Genomic DNA, 18,220 nt, shown 5'->3' with positions numbered 1-18,220 from the left:
ATGAAAATTTAATATGAAGTGACATAACTAGTAAATCTCTATTTGTGTTGGACTGAGTTTCCAAAACGCTTTGAGGAGATTCAAGCAGTTCTGTTAGAGTAGAAAATAAGCAAGAAAATTCTTGAATGTGCAATTCTAAGAAGTCACTCAAAACATTCAACTCTAAAAGGGGGCATTTCATATGCAGCGGACAACAGAATGTGCTGTACAGGTCAGTACAAAGTGGGGCAAGAAACTCTTAAAACATGCTCTTATTTCTCTCATGTTTTCAAGATATATTTAATGGAATTAAAATTGTTTAAAAGGGTATTTTACTAAAGCAAATAACAATTTTCAAGCGCTTAATTATGTATAAACTAAATTTTTACAAAATGTGTAGTTAGTAAAAAACAGAAGTTTATCCAGGAAAACTTACTTCATTCACTTTTGACTATAAACTAAATTTTTATATGCACTTTTGATTAATAGAAGTAAATATAAACTAAAATTGGCATGCTTTTTACTTATCACAAATAAGCATGCTTTTTTACTTATCACAAATAAGAAGTTCATTTGGAAAAACCTCCTTATCCTTCGTCATTACTGTCACTCTATTCTTAGGTGCTAGATTTTTAGAGTTTGAAGATCCATCAAATGTAAAACTCCTTTCAGCAAATTTTCAAATTACCTTTTAGGTGGCATTAGCAACTTTGTTGTTAACTATAAAGGGATCAGAGCTCAATAAAATAAATTAAAAATAAAGTTAAAAATATATGTTATATAATATATAAATTAAAAATAAAGTTAAAAATATATGTTATATAATATATAAATTAAAAATTATAAGTTAAAAATATTTCCAGTGCATTGTTTTTAACAACATCTTCTTGAATTTTGTTTTGATATCATTTAGAAAATCTTTTGCACAGTTCCTGAGCGTGCTGTTTTGATTGGTCAATCAGCAGCAAGGCAGAGGATATCATTTGAAACATGCATATAAAAAATGTGTAAACCAGGAATAGAATGTGATATAAAATACTTAGCCGTACTGTGAGTTTGTTCTTTGAGTTTACCGATGTAGATTGTGTGATCTACTTCATATAAATGTTAAAATAATTTTCTTTTTTTAAATCAAATTAATAGCTATCTTTGAACTGGGGAGAGGAGGTCTAGCCATGTGTCAATCACTTGAATTGACAAAACCATGCTTTAATTTGTTCCTAATTAATCCTCATTTTTCTAAATAACCTTTTTTTTTTAAACTAAAAATTTTTGAAGTCTCTTTGAGATTGTCACTTCTTTATTGGAAACTTATTAGCTAAGCGTTAGCAGTCATTTTAAAAAAATGTATCTATTCATGTAATATTGATATTCCAAATTGTAAGCTTTAAATATTTATTTCTCTGTTCATCATTCTGTCAACAGAATTAAGCTCTTATATTTTTGTGAACCAAATATAACATTTCTGTATAGATGAAATACCAGTGATAAAATTACATACCATCGATAATTTAAAAAAAAATATGACTCATTGAAATTAATGTGTTATGATGTGAAACAGTATTGCACTGATGTTTGATTTCTTTACCTACCCTATTTTTTTCTTTTACAGAAATTTATATTGAGATTCTTTAATGAAATATTTAAAGGCCTACAATATTTCATACTAGATTACTTTAAATATTACTTTGCATACTAGATTTACATCTGTCTTGATCACAAACTAAAAAGCTACAAAATATGTTATAAAAACAGCTGAAATATTGGCTTCAGATCCATAGAATTACTAATTTATAAGAACTGTATCCTGAAAAACCATTGAATTCCTACTTTGTAATTAAAGAATGTTTTCCCAGTTCATATTGGCAGCAAAATTGCAACACTTTCCTGCCTAGTAATAAAATGTTCAGCAATATAGGGGAAAAATTAAAGCATTCTTTTACTGTAATATATATTTATTAGCGTTGTGCAAAGTGCATGATCTGACTAGGAAACTAGCTAATTTTGTTTGTATTGTTTTTATGTTATTTTAAAACTGCAAATTTTAACCACCATAATTCACATGTTTTATTACTAAGTACAAAATAATAAATACGTATCTCTACATATAATAAAAGAAAGAGTCTGTCTGTCTGTGTGTGTGTGTCTTTCGTTCGTGCAGCGCGTAAGCTAATAAGATCCACGGCTACGAAATTTGGTACGTAGGTGCATCTAGACAAGAGCCAGTGCACCTCGAAGCGGATTTTTTTTGAAATTCGAATTTTTTTTTTATTTTATGTTTTGGGACGAAATCGCGTCATTTTGAGACATAATGGGCTATAGGAAAGCGAGATTTTACTCTACACACTCCATTTTCACATCGTCATGAAACGTAGGCACTTAGCTATTTTACAAACTTAAAATAAATTTTGTGTTTGAATAAATCGATTAAATACGAATTTATTTAACAAAGGGAGCTTAACACCTTTTCAACGGGATTTTTTCTAAAGAAGTTTATTTTTAAAAAGGTACAGTTTATTTTTCTTTGGTTTTTGGACACGTTAAACTTTCATCCTTGCGACTGCTTTTACAAAAAGAATTTTGAAAAAATGATAATATTTTGTATTTTTAAAAAATTTTTTAAATGAAGCTTCCGAGTACACTTCTCACATCTCACATCTTTAAAAATGTGATTTTGGCAACAATTTTTTTTTTTTTCTTATTGTTGTTGATAGATTTTTGATGATATCGCGTCTTTTTCAATAGTTTCTTTTAGAAATATGGGTTTGGCAACAATTTTTCATCGTATTTCTTATGTCACTGTTTTTAAGAGAATGGCATATAAAATAAATTTCTTAATAAAATTATTGAAAACATTGCAGATGGTAGCACAAAAATTTATTCTGACCGTTGGAAAGGTTACCAAACAAATAGAACAGAAAAAGTAGGATTCTTACATGCTAAAGTTAATCATAAATATAATTTTATTGATTCTGATACAAGAGTTCATACACAAAGAATTGTAAAAATGTGGGCAGTGCTAAATGGAGAAACAAGAGACATAGGGGGACAGAGAGACATCATTTAGAATCTTATTTAGAAGAGTTCATATGGCGACAGCATTGGGTCAAAGAAAATAGAGACTGTTTTTGTCAAATTTCATTGTCATTTTTTATATATATATATAATACATTTTTATTGATTTTTTTTTGCATAAAGTTGTTCTACAGAGTAAAATTGTGTGTGGAATTTTTTGTTTTTTGAGTTTCTTTTATGTTATTTTTTGCTTATTTCACTGTCTGTAAGATATTGAAAAGTTTTGCATAATTTTGTTTCTTCAACGGAAAGTTGGTTAATTTTTTTTATTAGGATAATTTAATATTTATATTAAGGGATATAGCTTATTTCATCGTAATTTTTTTTTCTTGAAAATATAGGATAAAATATCATTAATTATACTTTGCTTTTCAGAACTTTTTGTATTCTTTTATGTTATTTATTGCTGATTTCACTGTTTTTAAAATATTGAAAAGGTTTCAGTGATTTTTTTAGGAAACAAAGTTCTTAGCCTCCTTTATAACATTTGAGTTATGATTTTGCAAAGGGAAGTTGGTTAATTTATTTATTAGGATAATTAATATTTGTATTAAGGGATATTGCTTATTTTACTGTAATTTTGTTATACATAATAATTTTTTTTTATGAAGTTGTTCTGCAGAGTAAAATTTTACACAGTTCTTAAATTTAACGTTTGGTATTCCCTTCAGCCATTTTTCCGGTACATTTAAAAGCCAGACGAAGGCTGGCAGTAAAGCTGCTAGTTAATGCATACTTACTTATTCATAAGAAAGTCAAATTAATCAAAATAAATGGACTGTAAATCAGATCTAATATTTATCCTACAAAAGGCTTCAACTAAAAATTCCCGTGCAAGAAGCAGCAGTCAAATCAGTCTCGTGCAGAATGGTGATTTCTATTTAAGGTGTAAGGAGGGAAATCTATTATGCGATTTAAAACTATCATATTTATATTATAAACCTTTCACATTATAAATATTTTGTTTCATATTATAAATAACAGGAGTGCCTTTTCTAGCTGATGACGTGTCATCTGCTAGAAGAGATGCAAAATTTAACTTTGTAGTTTCCTGTTCAGAATGACATTTCTAGTTTTTTTTTAAAATTTATTTATTTATTTTAATTTTCATTATATGTTTTCTTATTCTTTAATTTCTTCAGTTTTTATGTATTTTCTTTTCCTGAAGCAGCAACAAAGCCTCTGGGAACTATAACTGGAGCATAGTCCATAGGGCTCTGCAGAGCACAGTCTAGGAACCGTTAACTTAGCAGATGCTCTTAGTGAGCAAAATATTAGAAGCAGCAATGATTTTTATCATATGTTTGAATGTATTTAAATTTATGTTACATATATTAGTAACTTAAAATTAAATTTAGTTTATAACCTTTAACTGTAGGTGATTAAACTAATTATTTTATGAATAACAAAATTAAAGTTGTATTAATGTAATGCATACAAAGTTATTAAATTAAGTCTCTTAAATGGAAGCTTGAATTTTTGTATTAAGTTATGCTTGAATGAAATATTTATTTTCAGAGAAAGCCTAATGCATCTTCTACAGGACATAGAACTCCTGAGCTCAGAGGTCGACAAGATGTTATTCCACAGTCTTCCTTATCAAGGAATGAACGATCTCGTGAAAGAGATCCTGATCGAAAAAAACGAAAAGACAGGGATCTATCTGTTAGATCTGTTGAAGATCCTGAAAGAGCTCGATTATCACCTTCTCGAAGGTATAGAAAATGAATTTCCAGTATTTTCATTTGTAAAAGATGTACACTTATTTAAATTTTTAATATTTAGTTTCCTTATATAATTAAAATTAGAAATTTTTGTGATAAATAATACTGTACTGTGATGATTCATGAAAAAGCAGTTTGAGGAACAGCAAAATATGGTATTATTTAGACATATTTAAATTTTTAATATCTTTATTGCTTTAATATACTGTACGCCGCTGGTTTGTCTAAAGGTAGTTTAAGGAAAAGCAGAATTAGGTATAATTTTATGTCATAATTAAAAAAAAAGAATAAAGTTTAAAATCATAATCTCTAACTGTAAAATGTTTCTTATCTAAAAACAGAACTGTTTCAAGTAAATGCAACCCAAGTTATGGGTTGCAGTTTAATACTGTAAAGAGTAAGAATGTGTATGGCACTGCTGGTCATTAAAATTGCTGCACCAGGAAGGAAAGCAAATAGCAGAAACTTATGTGTTGTATATATGCAGTGCAGTGGAAAGATTAAATCTGCAGCTTCCACCTCTGGCAGCAACGATGACTTAACTGGCTGGGCATTGAGTCAAACTGAGTTTGGATGATAGGTATGGACACATCATTCCATGCATCATCTGTGCCAGTGTTTGTAAATTTGCTGGTAAGTCATGGTGTGCTATTCTGTCAGAAACCCATGAGCAGATGTTTTCAGTTGGTAAGAGATTTCGAGAATGTGCTGACCAGGGTAACAGTTAAACACCATTTGCGTCAAGAAGGTCAGCACAGCATGCATTATGTTGTCAAAAGATGCAAGCTGGCAACAATTTGTTCTCCTCTGTGCCTTCACACACAGATATGTCCATTATGATTATCACCAGGATTTATTCAGAAAGATGACATAATCCCACTTCTGCATCTAGTGTCATCGATCATCATACCACTGTTTGGCGCACCACAATGTCAAGGAAAGCTTCAACTATGGTTCCCATGCTGACAGACCATAGCACTGCCGGCATCATTGAACCATGCATACACTTGTTTTCTGTGCAGGAGCAAGTTTCTGACTTGGATATGCAGTGTGGCTGTATGATGTTTGCAAGGCTGAGAGTTCAATGTGTCTGTCCACCCAGGCATTAGTGGCCCGGGACTTGCTCAGATCGTGCATGTTGTTCAGTATGACTTTCTTGGGCCCATCGGTTCTATGTTCACCTCATAGTCTTGGGTCCTGACCAACACGAGTAGTAAAGTTCTAATAATGTCAGAAAACAATGAACTTCAGACCTGATAGGCCATGATCCTGCTGTGATTTAATCCAGCAGGTCTAGATAGGAGTTTCTCTTACTCAAGGCATAACATAATATTTACACAAGCAATGATGAAATGCAGTTTCCAAATAAGAAACTCATAGTGCAGTCTTCCCATTTATATACAGTGTAGACGGCATTACTTGTACCTGCTGTCCACACATGTGCTGAAATGCTAATCATTTGCATATCCCAGCACATAGTACGTTTCATGCAAATCTGACAATTGTTTCATTTTGCCTTGATGGTATAGCAATTTGAATAGCCAGGGGTGTGGTTATTATCAAAGCCAAAATGAAACTTTTATTTCATTGCATGTGAAAAGAAAATATGAACAGTGAAAAATTTTTAAATTTATCATGTGGAATAATTTATTAAAATGAGCAAAAGCATGTGTAATTTAAAAAATAAAAGCTTGTCTAAGTACGTATCACATCATTGTTCCCAATTAAAAAGCCTTTTTTTTCCCCCCTTTCCTCCTTCTTAACTGATCTACAAATATAAACATATTCTAATCTTTTTTATATGTTAACCACATATTTTTAATAATTATTAAGCTCATTTATTTATATGTTCCATTTAGCATATCTTTTCAACATGTAATTTAAATTAGAATTAAGAGAAGATTTTAGATGAAGTAAATGTTTTTATCATCTATTAGTATTAACTGTGTAACTTTTCGTCATTGTTTCATGGAAAAGTTGCGAGTTTCCTGCCTTTTAAAATGTGAGGCTTTAACTCAAAGCAGACGAAAAACACTAACTATTACTATTATTCTTTTAAGAAGGAGTTTAAAAGTCTTGAGTATCTTGTTAAGCAAGTTGTACCAACTATATTTCTTTTCAGTAGTAAAGGCTAATTAAATTGCACATTATGTTCCAAATGACTGTTTGTACCAAGAATTTCTTCCTAAAATGTTACTCTTAACAATGTTCGTCAGTTAAGAGGTATAAATATTATCAAATAAGCAATTAAAAGTGTTAAAATATGTAAGTAATACATTTTAAATTTAGAATCTTGAGTACAGTATAAATAAAAAGTATCAAGAAAGAAAGTGTTATTTTACTGTACAGTATGTAACTTGGATTGTTGTCTTTGAGGCACATATGGATGGGGTGAAGGTGAGAGTAGTAGATATGGCGTGGCGATGATTCAACATCTGACTTGCCCTCTGAAGATTCATCAATAAATAAAGGAACATTTGTGATGAGAAGGCTGCATGGGAGATGCAGGGAGACAGGATATTAGACGGGCCAAGAACACCAATTTCTGATGTGTCTTTTTTAAGTAAATAGGTGTTTAAACTTGTCTGAATAAGTTTTCTTTTTGTCGTAAATAAGATGATAGCACAGCACAGGGCATCATGCACAGCATGTAGGGCATCATGCACAGCAGAGTTTATTTTAGCAATCCTCTCAGAATTTGGGTCTTGATTTTGCAAATAAGTGAGACATTCTTCAAACTTGGAAAATGCTACAGCCATTAACTTTGTAGTGAACTTTGTAACCGAGAAAGGCTCTTCCTTTTATCTCCTCGTCTTTGAGATACATCAGGTCTCTTAATTGCATTGGCACTGCACCTTTGACATGTTCAAGTATAAGATATATTCTCTTAAAAATTGCTCAAATCGTCAAATGGTTCACACTGTTCAAATGTGCAACATTCATCATTTTCTTACCGCTTTGAGGTCTTTTTATTATAGTGAGTTTTGTTTTAAACAAAATGGTTTCTTTTTTGGCACTATCAATTATCAGCATATAATTTTCTCTTCTCACCAGCTATTTTTAATATTGTGTGTTTTCTTTCTGATTCTGACAAATTTCACTCTTTGAAAACCGGTTTGTTCATATCTGTGAAAGCTCATGTATTTGCGTTACATAACAGAAGCAAGGAGCATTTGCATTACATATCAGAATGGACTTGATCAGATGGCTTTTGTGATTGAGATTTTACTTAAAGTTAAGTGTGATTTTCCACTGAGTTTCACCATATTTCATCAAAGACCTATGAGTAGAATTCCACTCAAATATGACTAGTCGCATTCAAATGGCAATTAGAGACTTCTAATATTATAAGCATTGAATCAGCATTATTACTGATTTGATAAAGTAATCCCATATATTTAATACCTGCTTTATAACTCTATAACGTAGTGTATATACTTTTGTTATTCAAGAAAGAAAACTGTATTATTAAAAGGGCAGAAAAAGTAGAACGTGTTTTTATTCTCCCACTCTTTTATTTACCTGGTAATAAATGATGGTACTACAAGGCTTGATTATTTTTTGGACCCTTATTAAAATCAAACTGAAGCTTTGTTTTATTGTATGCGAAAAATTTATCCAAAGCCTGAAATTGCAACTATGGAATCTTTTCAGAAATTAAAACTGAAGTATTACCTTATTAAGACAGGGAATTATATATATATATAACCCCTGCTAATTTGTAAGTGTATTATTATGTGCAGATTAAGTTTATTGAAATTATTACAAAAATTATTATAATCTGTCTTTAAATCTTTTGTGACTGCACACCTTTGTTTAAGACGCTCATGTGGAATGGAAGGGAATCGAAGGCAGTTATTGCACAGGACGGGGGGTTTTGCATAGCTAAGCCTAATTTTTCAGAAAAAAAAAGTTTCACTTCTAGCATCTTAATTTTTGGTACCATTTTAGATTATTACTTGAGCTCTTATGTGTTAAAATTAATATTTAATAACCTTTTTTTCTTTATTTTACATAAAGATCTATTTAAAAAATTGCTTATCTTGTAAAATAATTTTCGGAAGCGCTATTTAAATTATTCCAAACCTTTAATTGATAAAATTCATCAATAAAGTTTAAAATTAATAAAACAACAAAGTAAAGATTATTTACAGTAAGAAGTAACAAAATTTAAAGTGAAGACTGTGTTAAATCTTGAAGCACGCAGAAATATCACTTTCTAACTCTTTAGAAAATGAATTATCACTCTCATCTGAGTTAATAAATGGCATACGAGTGTATTCCTCCTCTGATAAATAGCACCTTTGCGCCACAGTAGACTGGAGGTGGCGCTTTCCGAAATAAAAAGGGTAGGACCTGAAATATATCTGAAGGCAATGCAAAATGTAACAAAGCTCCACATAGTAACCCTAAAAGACCATACATAGTAGAGGAAAAAATATAATAAAGAAAAGGAATTTGATATAAATCCGTGGCGATTTAAAGAGCCCACCTTTATTTACGCTTTTTTCCTTCCCATCCTTGCAATAGTTGATGAGTAAAATACCAAAGTCAGGCAGAATATATACAAACTCAAGCTCAGGAACCTAAAACTTGTGTTCATTTCAAAAGTGATGGACATGGGAGGCCATCTAGTGGTCTTAAAAAAAAACGTTCCAGTGTAAAATGCGTATACGCATCGGCCATTCCCTGTATTCAATCTCTAGTGATGCGTGGATGGGACACCCCACTGTAAGAGACTTTCTAAGGGAATCTGTATATGGGTTACCTGTCTGGAAAGGGTTAAAGATAAATTGAAGAAATTAAATAATGTAAATACTGCTAAATTCTTAATATAGAATATTTCTATATACTTTTATTTTTTTTAATCATTTGAAAATTCAGATACGTTGTTTACCTTTAGAAACTTTCACTGAAATTTGATTTCATTCTGACATTAAAACATAATTTTTTTATAATTTCTAATTTTTAAATTTTTTTATAATTTCTAATTTTTAACACTTTTTACATGAATGTTTGCATTAAAACTTGTGCTTACATAATTTTAAATTACATTTTATAGACGCTATAATAAAAGTATTCATTGTTCTATGTTTATTGCAAGCAAAATAAAGGAATTTTTTTATTAAAAAATTTTAAGGTCACCATCTCCCATTCATGGGCATCACACAGTAAGAGAAATTGAATCACTAACAGGTAATAGAGGTCGAATATATGACTCAGAGATACCTCCTGGGGAAAGGGATTATGTGTATGGCTACGATCCCCTCCATGATCCATATATGAACGAACGACTTTTGCCTTCTGATTATGATCCAGATGTTATACGAGGACCTTCCCTGTATCCATCTGATGTATATCCAGACACTCGATATAGAAGAGATGTAAAAGAACCTGGTGCAATTTTGGACAGATACAGTAGCAGAGATGTTGTGTCACCACGAGAAATATTGCCACACAGAGATATTATTAGCCTTACTGGACGTAATGAAGGTTGTATTTTTTAATATTTTTATATATGCAAATTATACCTCTTTAATCTGATGCTTTGGCTATGTCAGCTCTCATGATCTGGCATATTTTGAATCTGTTGCTGTTAGAATGTAAAGCTGTTAGAGTGTCAATATTAAAAGCTTTGTTACCACAGCAACAAAATGTTTTAATTTTACAATTCCTGTTAATATTTCAAATCCAACTGTATGTAACCTTTGAGGATGTCAACTGAAAGATTGAGAAGTCCAGAAGTTGGAGCTAGTATTAATTAGGTTAAACATAAATCATTGTCTATGTTAAAACGTGAATTACTTTGGAAGCTGTAAAATAATTTCTTTAGACATTGTGGTATTAGATAGTTAATGTGTATAACTTAAAGCACAAATGACCAGCTGATTTCCTCTAAAGCTATGTGCAACTTGTGAGGTCTTTTTCTGCTGCCCACAGGTATGAAGCAAAATTTATTATTAGAGATCACAGATTTTTCACATTTTTGGCACATTTTCCTAAATCGTTAATTTACTTTGGTAAGGTTGCTCTTCCCTTGAGTACTCAAATTATTCTTACTAAATTGCATTATATTTCAAGTCTTAAGATTTAAGAATATCAGTATTTTCAAGTAGATTGAAATCTTTTTTTTTTTTTTTCGGGGGGGGGGGGGGTCTGTGTGTGTGTGATCTTGCATTTATTCTTAGTGTTTTCTAACTATGAAACTGTTTACAAAGATCATAAAATTCTTGAAATAACTGGCATTTGTTATTTCAGGATATCTTCCTAGATATTTGCTAAACTTAATATTGGATCATATAAAAAGTCTCCATGCTGTTTTGGTACATTTTTGAACAAAAATTTTCTTTATTGAAAATCAATTTTAATCAAGTACATATTGACCATTATTATCTATGACCTTTTGCCATTTTTCGAGTAGCTTCATAATTCCAACGGTGTAGAACTTCTGTGGTTTACGTCAAAAAACTTGGCCAAGTGATTTTCAGCGGTTATTCGGTCGGCCAATTTTTTACCATCAAGAGAGTTTTGCAGAGACTGAAAAAACTGGTAGTCAGACGAAGCAAGGTCCGGGCTATACGAAGGTTGCATCAAAACTTCCCAACCAAGCTCTTTCAATTTGTTTCGAGTCATCAAAGATGCATGTGGCCACGCATTGTCATGATGGAACACAACTTCCTTTCTGTTGCCCAATTCTGGTCGCTCTTTCTGGATTGCTTCATTAAAATGGTCGAGTTGTGCTCAGTACAAGGAAACTTGATGGTTTCGCCAGGTTGCAGCAGCTCATAATGGATAATTCCTTTCCAAGCCCATCAAACACTGAACATAACCTTATTTGGTGACAATCCAGGCTTCCAGGAAGTCATTTGTCAAGGGACACAGACCTTTGACCATGATCGCTTGAATTTGATATTCTTTTATTTCACCCATTTTTCTTTGCCTGTAATGATTCGCTTAAAAAATGGTTCAGTTTCATTGCGTTTCAGCAGCATTTCACAGATGGTAATTTGGTCAATCAAATTTCTTTGCTTTAATTCATGTGACACCCAAACGTCGAACTTTTTTTTGTAGCCTGCTCTTTTCAAATGATTCCAAAGTGTCATGTGGCTAATGTTTAGTGCCTCTGCTATTTCCTGACAGCTTGCGTGCCAGTCTTGTTCTACCAAATGTGAAATTTCATCGACTTTTTCAGTGACTGGCCGACCAGAGCGAGGTGCATCTTTGATATTGAAATTTCCGGAATGGAATCAAGCAAACCACTCCCAGGTTACTCGTTTACTCACAGCATTCTGACCGTACACTTCACAAATTTTTCGGCATGTTTTTGCAGCATTTCAACCTTTTTTATAGAAAAAAAAAAAAATCACATAGCGTATTTCTCACTCATTTTGAAATTCATATAAACTTTTACATGAAGAACGAATTAAAAAACCATCTTCACAGACAATGGGAGCTGAATATCACCTTTTAAGCACATGTTTGTTTGAGACAATCAGGTGAGTGTTGCCAGATATGTAGGCATCAACGCCATCTAGTGGCAGAAAAGCATGGATAGTTTTTATATGACCCATATATTATATGACCATTATATTATATATCTGGTATCACTAAGACAACTTAAAATTTATGCTTAAGGGTACAGAAATTGGCTGTTGTTGACTAAAAGAAATAAAGAAAGAAAGATTAAAAGTTTTTTTTTCCCTCCCCAGAAAATAAAGCAATTAAAGTTTAAATTAATGAATACTTTGTAAGATGCAAAGAATACAGGCTTAAACAATACAGAATGGGTTAAGCTTTTATGTAATGCTAGTGTAAGCATTTCTAGGATGGTAGTTGTTGAGCAAGCCAAACATTTTTATAGAAAATAAATTAAAATAAAATTTGATTGTGAACGTTGATGCAAACTTAATTAAAATACATCTTGAGACATGGAATTTTTCAGTGTAGTGTGTAATGAAAAGCATGTGCGCTGACATGGAAGCTCCAACAAAGTTAGCATAATTAACAGCAACAGAAACCTTATCTTCAGAGCAAGTACCTTTTCCAATGCAATATGCAGCAGCAGTGCAGGTTGATGAATCTGTCCTATAATCACAGGAACAGAAAGAGATCTGTGGAATACCAATCACAATTGGTCATACAGGTATATCCCACTTCACTATACCAGCAGTACTGCATATACCTATACCAGTAGACAGGACTAGTACTGGAATATAGGTATAGTGAAGCTGCACCCTAATTTTGATGGAGAATAACCCTGGGAACAGATTCGAAGTTCTACTGCTCCTTTGTCTGTACCACCAAACCATTTAAGAGGACGTTTGGCTCACTACCTGCACTGTCTGTGGGAACTTTATGCTCCACAGACACACTACACTTACAAATATTCATGCCTTCCTGGGACCAGTGATGTGGCAGTCAGCATTGCTAACCACTATATCGATCAGGGCAATGCCTTATACTGACAGCATAATGTTAAAAAACTCTGCCTACTACTGTAGAACCTTTTATCTGGAGGGGAAGATTTCAGAAAAGATTAGAAATTCTTGGCTATTGCAGTGCTGCAAGCGCATACAGAACCATGCTGATGACCTAAGATGCTTAAAAAGGGTGAAACTTTTTCATTTATGTACTGTAGTTGTTAGAAGTAAACTTTTCCTTGAATATGTTTAGAATCTAGAGTGCTCTGCAGTTCTGCTGGAATTGATCCAAAATACAAAATATTTTTTATTTAAAATAATTTTTCCATGTGTTTCAGAGAGGAACTTTTTGCAAAAGATAAATATTTTTTGTTTATATTTTTATTTTAACTGTTTCTGTTTAATTTATCCCTGTGACTAGAGCTGAATTATGTTTATTGAAACATAGATGCAGATCTGAGTTCATGCAGTTTTTACTGCTCACACTGAATAATGGAGAAGTTTTTACAGTTTACAAGAAGTTGTTAGCTTCTTTCTAGAATATTGCTGAAAAAATTATGTTAATTTCTGTTGCTAAGTTAGTACAAGTTTTGAATAAAATGTAATTCAAGTTTTATTCTAAATGTATACCAATCTAAGGTTACTTTTTTGCCTTGATTATGTCTGTGTATTTGATTCAAAGGAATTACATTAATAGAAAGCCAAACTTAATTGTGTTCATGATGCTGATATGGCAATATCAATAATGAATTATATATAATGGCAAACATGTAGTTTCATTAACTTGTAACGAGTAATAGATTTTAATCAGATTTTAATACTGTGCAGAGAGGAGAAGAAATGCCATTAATTTATCTATGATTTTAGCTATTTACGATTTTTAAATTTTGAACAAAGATTAAAAAAAGCATTTCAGTTAGATATGTTAAATTTTAATTTTATAAATCTTTTGTACAATTTTTCAGACTTATATTCCTTGTTCTGCATTTGAAAATATTGCTATTAAGCAAATATTCTGACATAAACAGTTAAATTTTCCATTATATTGTTACAAGAATTGGGTTATATTTTTTTTCTCGTTATTTATTTTACTATCCTCACATTCATTAGATTACCTCCCTGACATACCAATTGATGATCGTAGCTATGATGAAAGATGGCCTAGAGGAAGAGGGAGAGATGATTGGGATACTTATCCTGCTGTTACACCAGCTACGCTTCCTCCACATGTAGCAGCATGTGAGAATTTTTTTAATTTCCTTTTTTTAAGTATTTGTTGCTTTTTTTTTTTTAATATTTAGCGATAGTACTGCATACTTAAGCATATAAAATTCAATTAGAAAATATCCTTTCATATTTCTTCTCAAAACTATTTTTAATAATGTGTATATATAAATATGAAAAATTAAAAAAAACTGTTACAATAAATAAATAAATGCCTCTCTCTCCTTTTTTTAGTTATTAATTTAAAAATATTTGTATGTATTTTTAGGATAATGTGACAATGCAATTTTTGTTTTTCAAATTGTTGCTGAGGTTACAATGTGGTGAATATTATACAGTACAAAGTTCAATATCCAAACATTCAGTGTACGATATGATCTAAAATCTGAACCTCAAAGCCACCAATAACTTTATTTTTTAAAGAGATTTTTTTTTTTTTTTTGTATGCTTTACACATATGCATTTGATCTTTTCCTTCCACAATAAAGCAAGTGGGAAGTCCCGATTCTTAACTTAACTTAGGCACTAAATAAAATACTTCGTTATTGAAGAAACAATCATTTTAGCATAAATTGGTGAGATCAATAATTAGGCTCCATTGCTGCACATCTGCTTGACATAAATCTCAAACCAAAACATTTTACATAGAAATATCTTTGATTTTACACCTACTAGTATTTTATACCAATGACGCCAACTTGGCAAATCATTATTTATTATACTTTGCTTTCATCACCACATGTTTATCAACACAAGACAACTTGCATAATGACTCATGCAGTGAAGCCTAATCATTTATTATTTTTTATATTAGTTATTGAATAAAAAAGAGTATAGCAAACTTTTATGCTAACATTATGCTTGGCGATGATTACAGATTTAAGTTAAATGTAAGGAAATGCTGACTGGGAAAAATTAAACAAAAATTTCTTTCCATATACTAAAAATAGATTTTTTTCAATGAAACTCATAGGCCAAAAGATTACATTTAGTGCTGTTTGAATTAAGAATATCTGATTTGTTATTCACATAAATGTAGAACTGGTGCCAGAGCTCGTATGGCCACATTGGATGTCAGAATTTAGGGAAGTCAAAATTTTTGGAATTTAGAGAAGCACCGAGCAACAAAATTAAGGGATGACAAAAATTTTTATAATTTAGGGAAAACACTGGGGTCCAAAATTTGGGGACGAAAAAAATTTAGAACTTAGGGAGGTGCTTTTTAACAGAATTTAGGACCCACAGAGTTCAGGTTGTAAGATATCTAGTGCCAGCCCTTACTAAGCCTTAAGTATATGTGGGAGTTTATTTATTTAGGAGTCAGATTAGCCTTAAGCATGTACAAGAAATAGACATAGGCATAATAAATAACTAATACAATTCATGCTTAATTGTCTGAGTACATGATAGAAGCAAGACAAAATTTAGCGGATCAACTTGTCTTTTGTCTCCAGGCTCATAATACATAGCCAGTAATATATAGCAGATGCCACTAAGCTAGGCTAAAATTATACTTAACTGATTCCAAGGAATTTCAGTCAATATAGCAGATTGCGTAGTTTAATCTTCTAATTTGATCCAGCTTATTATTTTTTGCAAACTGTTATTATTATAGCAATTTTATGAAAATTAAAGCTTGAACTTTCGATTATGTCGGAAAGAGTTTCTTAATTCTGGAGCTGTAGGATCTACCAAGCGGAAACATGTTTCAATGACCATTAAATAAAAAGTGAAATTGCTGCAAAATTCGGATAAAGGCATATCCGTCTCAACATTATGTGAGGAGTATGATAATGGAAAGTCAACTGTATCTGACACAAGAAAAACGAAAAGCTTTTTGAATTATTGTGGATTCTGGCACCACACTCACAATGAATAACAGATGTTCGTTATGCTAAATGTGACGATCATGACAAAGTGATGATTGAATGGAACAGACAACCTTGAAGCGAGAGCGTACCAGTAACGGGTCCAATGTAGTTGGAACTATCAACACGGCAATGACAGGACTTGAACAGTGAAACTTTGTAACTGAACAAGAAATCATGTCTGTTTATAGAATTAAACAGAACATATTAGCACAAAAAATTAAGCAACTTAACATTGAAAGAAATGTTTAATAAAATAAACAAATAAATGTTAAGCTTCCCCCCCCAGTCTTTTTCTTCTTTTATTTTCATAAATTTTTATACCCTGTAGGTCATAAATGCTTATTATTTCATAAATCACGATTTCATTTTTTTAAATTTTATAATTTCTATATTCCATCTTACTAGATTTAAAATGATAATCTAATATACAGAAAAATCCGGAATGACCGAAGTCCCGATGAGTCCAGATCTCAGACTTTGTACTGTAAGGTGCTGAACATTATATATATATATAAGTACATCATTTCCAAAAATTACTTATATCCTGTTTGTGTAGGGTGGAAGTGTAAAATTTAATCTCTAGTATCTAGGTACCAGATGTATTGACTGTAGGAGATTTAAGAGTGTTATGCTATGAAACAGAATGTTTTGTATATTTGATCTTGAGACTACTATCCATGTACACTAAATCACTTTTTAAATTTTGGTTTATCAATTTTTTTGTGTTTTTATATGTCATTAACATTATTTTGTATCTTTACATTACTTATCACTTTTCATTCTATTTCTTTTAAAGATAATGGTAAATTGTAGTAGACTTTTGCCATAAAATGCAATATTACCTGAAAAACCAGGTAATTATAATTCCTTAATATCAAACAAAAAACTCATGAATACTTATATATGTTCTGAATATTTATTTTATTTACTTTAAATTTTAAAGAACAAAGAGATCAATTAATTGTACAAATACAAAAATATTTAAATAAGATATGTATAAATACTTTCTTTAGTAATTTAATGTTGTTTAGTTTGTGTTATTGAGAGTAAATACATAGAGAGAGGTTGAGAGTCCTACCAAAGGAGCATACTTGAAGTAAATGAAACAAAATGATTTTAATGGTGCTTTCCTTGGGCTCAACAAAATAGATGAACAAGGTATGTCAATCTATTACTCGTGAGAAAAACCATAAGATTTATAACAGGTAATTAACTAATTGGTATAAATTTGCAATGATAACTACACCATTTAGGTCTACTTTACCATTACTTTAGGTCAGTGGTCGGCAAACTTATTAGCCAAAGAGCCAAATATGAACATTACAACAATTTAAAAAAAAATGGGAGCCAAATCTGCTTGTTTAGTAAACTTTTATTACACTAAATAAAACTAAATTTAATACTTAATAAATATTTATTAATGGGAACAATGTGTTTGCATCTCCTTGAAAAGTTTGAGTAAGTCAGGTTTATATGTTGTTGTTTTTAATTTTAGGCATGATTCCAAGTTCTCATCAATAAGACGACTTCTCAGTTTACTCTTGATAATGTTCATGCTTGAAAAAGATTGTTTGCATATATATGTAGAACTGAAAAGTGAAAGAACAGCAAACGCGAGCTTTTTCAGCTGACCGTAAGAGTCAGCAATACTATTCTAAGCATTGAAAATGATCATATCTTCCTTCTCCAGTTCATTCAAAACAGACCACTTGTGTTGTGAACTAAGATCACATTTTTTCTTCTCCAATATTTCCAATTCAACACAAAGACGTTCGAATTTAGAGCGCCATATCTCCTTGTTTTTTAAATCCAGCAATTGTATTTCAAAGCTACCAATGTCAATTTCAAAAGGAGAAATTTTCAACTCGGTTATCGTAGCATTAAGAGAATTGTTGACAAATGCTAAAGTTGCTCTGCTGTTTTTAAA

At 31.2% G+C, this 18,220-nt stretch overlaps 1 protein-coding gene across 3 annotated transcripts in view; it reads left to right on the top strand.

Moving 5' to 3' along the window:
- LOC118198106 (uncharacterized) overlaps positions 1-18,220 on the top strand; it is a 207,124-nt gene that overhangs the window by 87,131 nt on the left and 101,773 nt on the right. For all 3 annotated transcript variants that reach the window (XM_085818997.1, XM_035369711.2, XM_085818998.1), the window contains 3 exons: positions 4,573-4,769; positions 9,919-10,271; positions 14,309-14,437. In XM_085818997.1, coding sequence (XP_085675123.1) covers positions 4,573-4,769; positions 9,919-10,271; positions 14,309-14,437 — 679 coding nt within the window. The remainder of the gene's footprint in view (positions 1-4,572; positions 4,770-9,918; positions 10,272-14,308; positions 14,438-18,220) is intronic.

This window comes from Stegodyphus dumicola, chromosome 6 (assembly GCF_044657685.1).
Source record: "Stegodyphus dumicola isolate Sdum_Otavi_A_Nest chromosome 6, ASM4465768v1".
In the NCBI taxonomy this organism is placed as follows: domain Eukaryota; kingdom Metazoa; phylum Arthropoda; class Arachnida; order Araneae; family Eresidae; genus Stegodyphus; species Stegodyphus dumicola.
The sequence above is the reverse complement of the archived record's forward strand: the minus strand, read 5'-3'. Positions and strand labels throughout refer to the sequence as shown.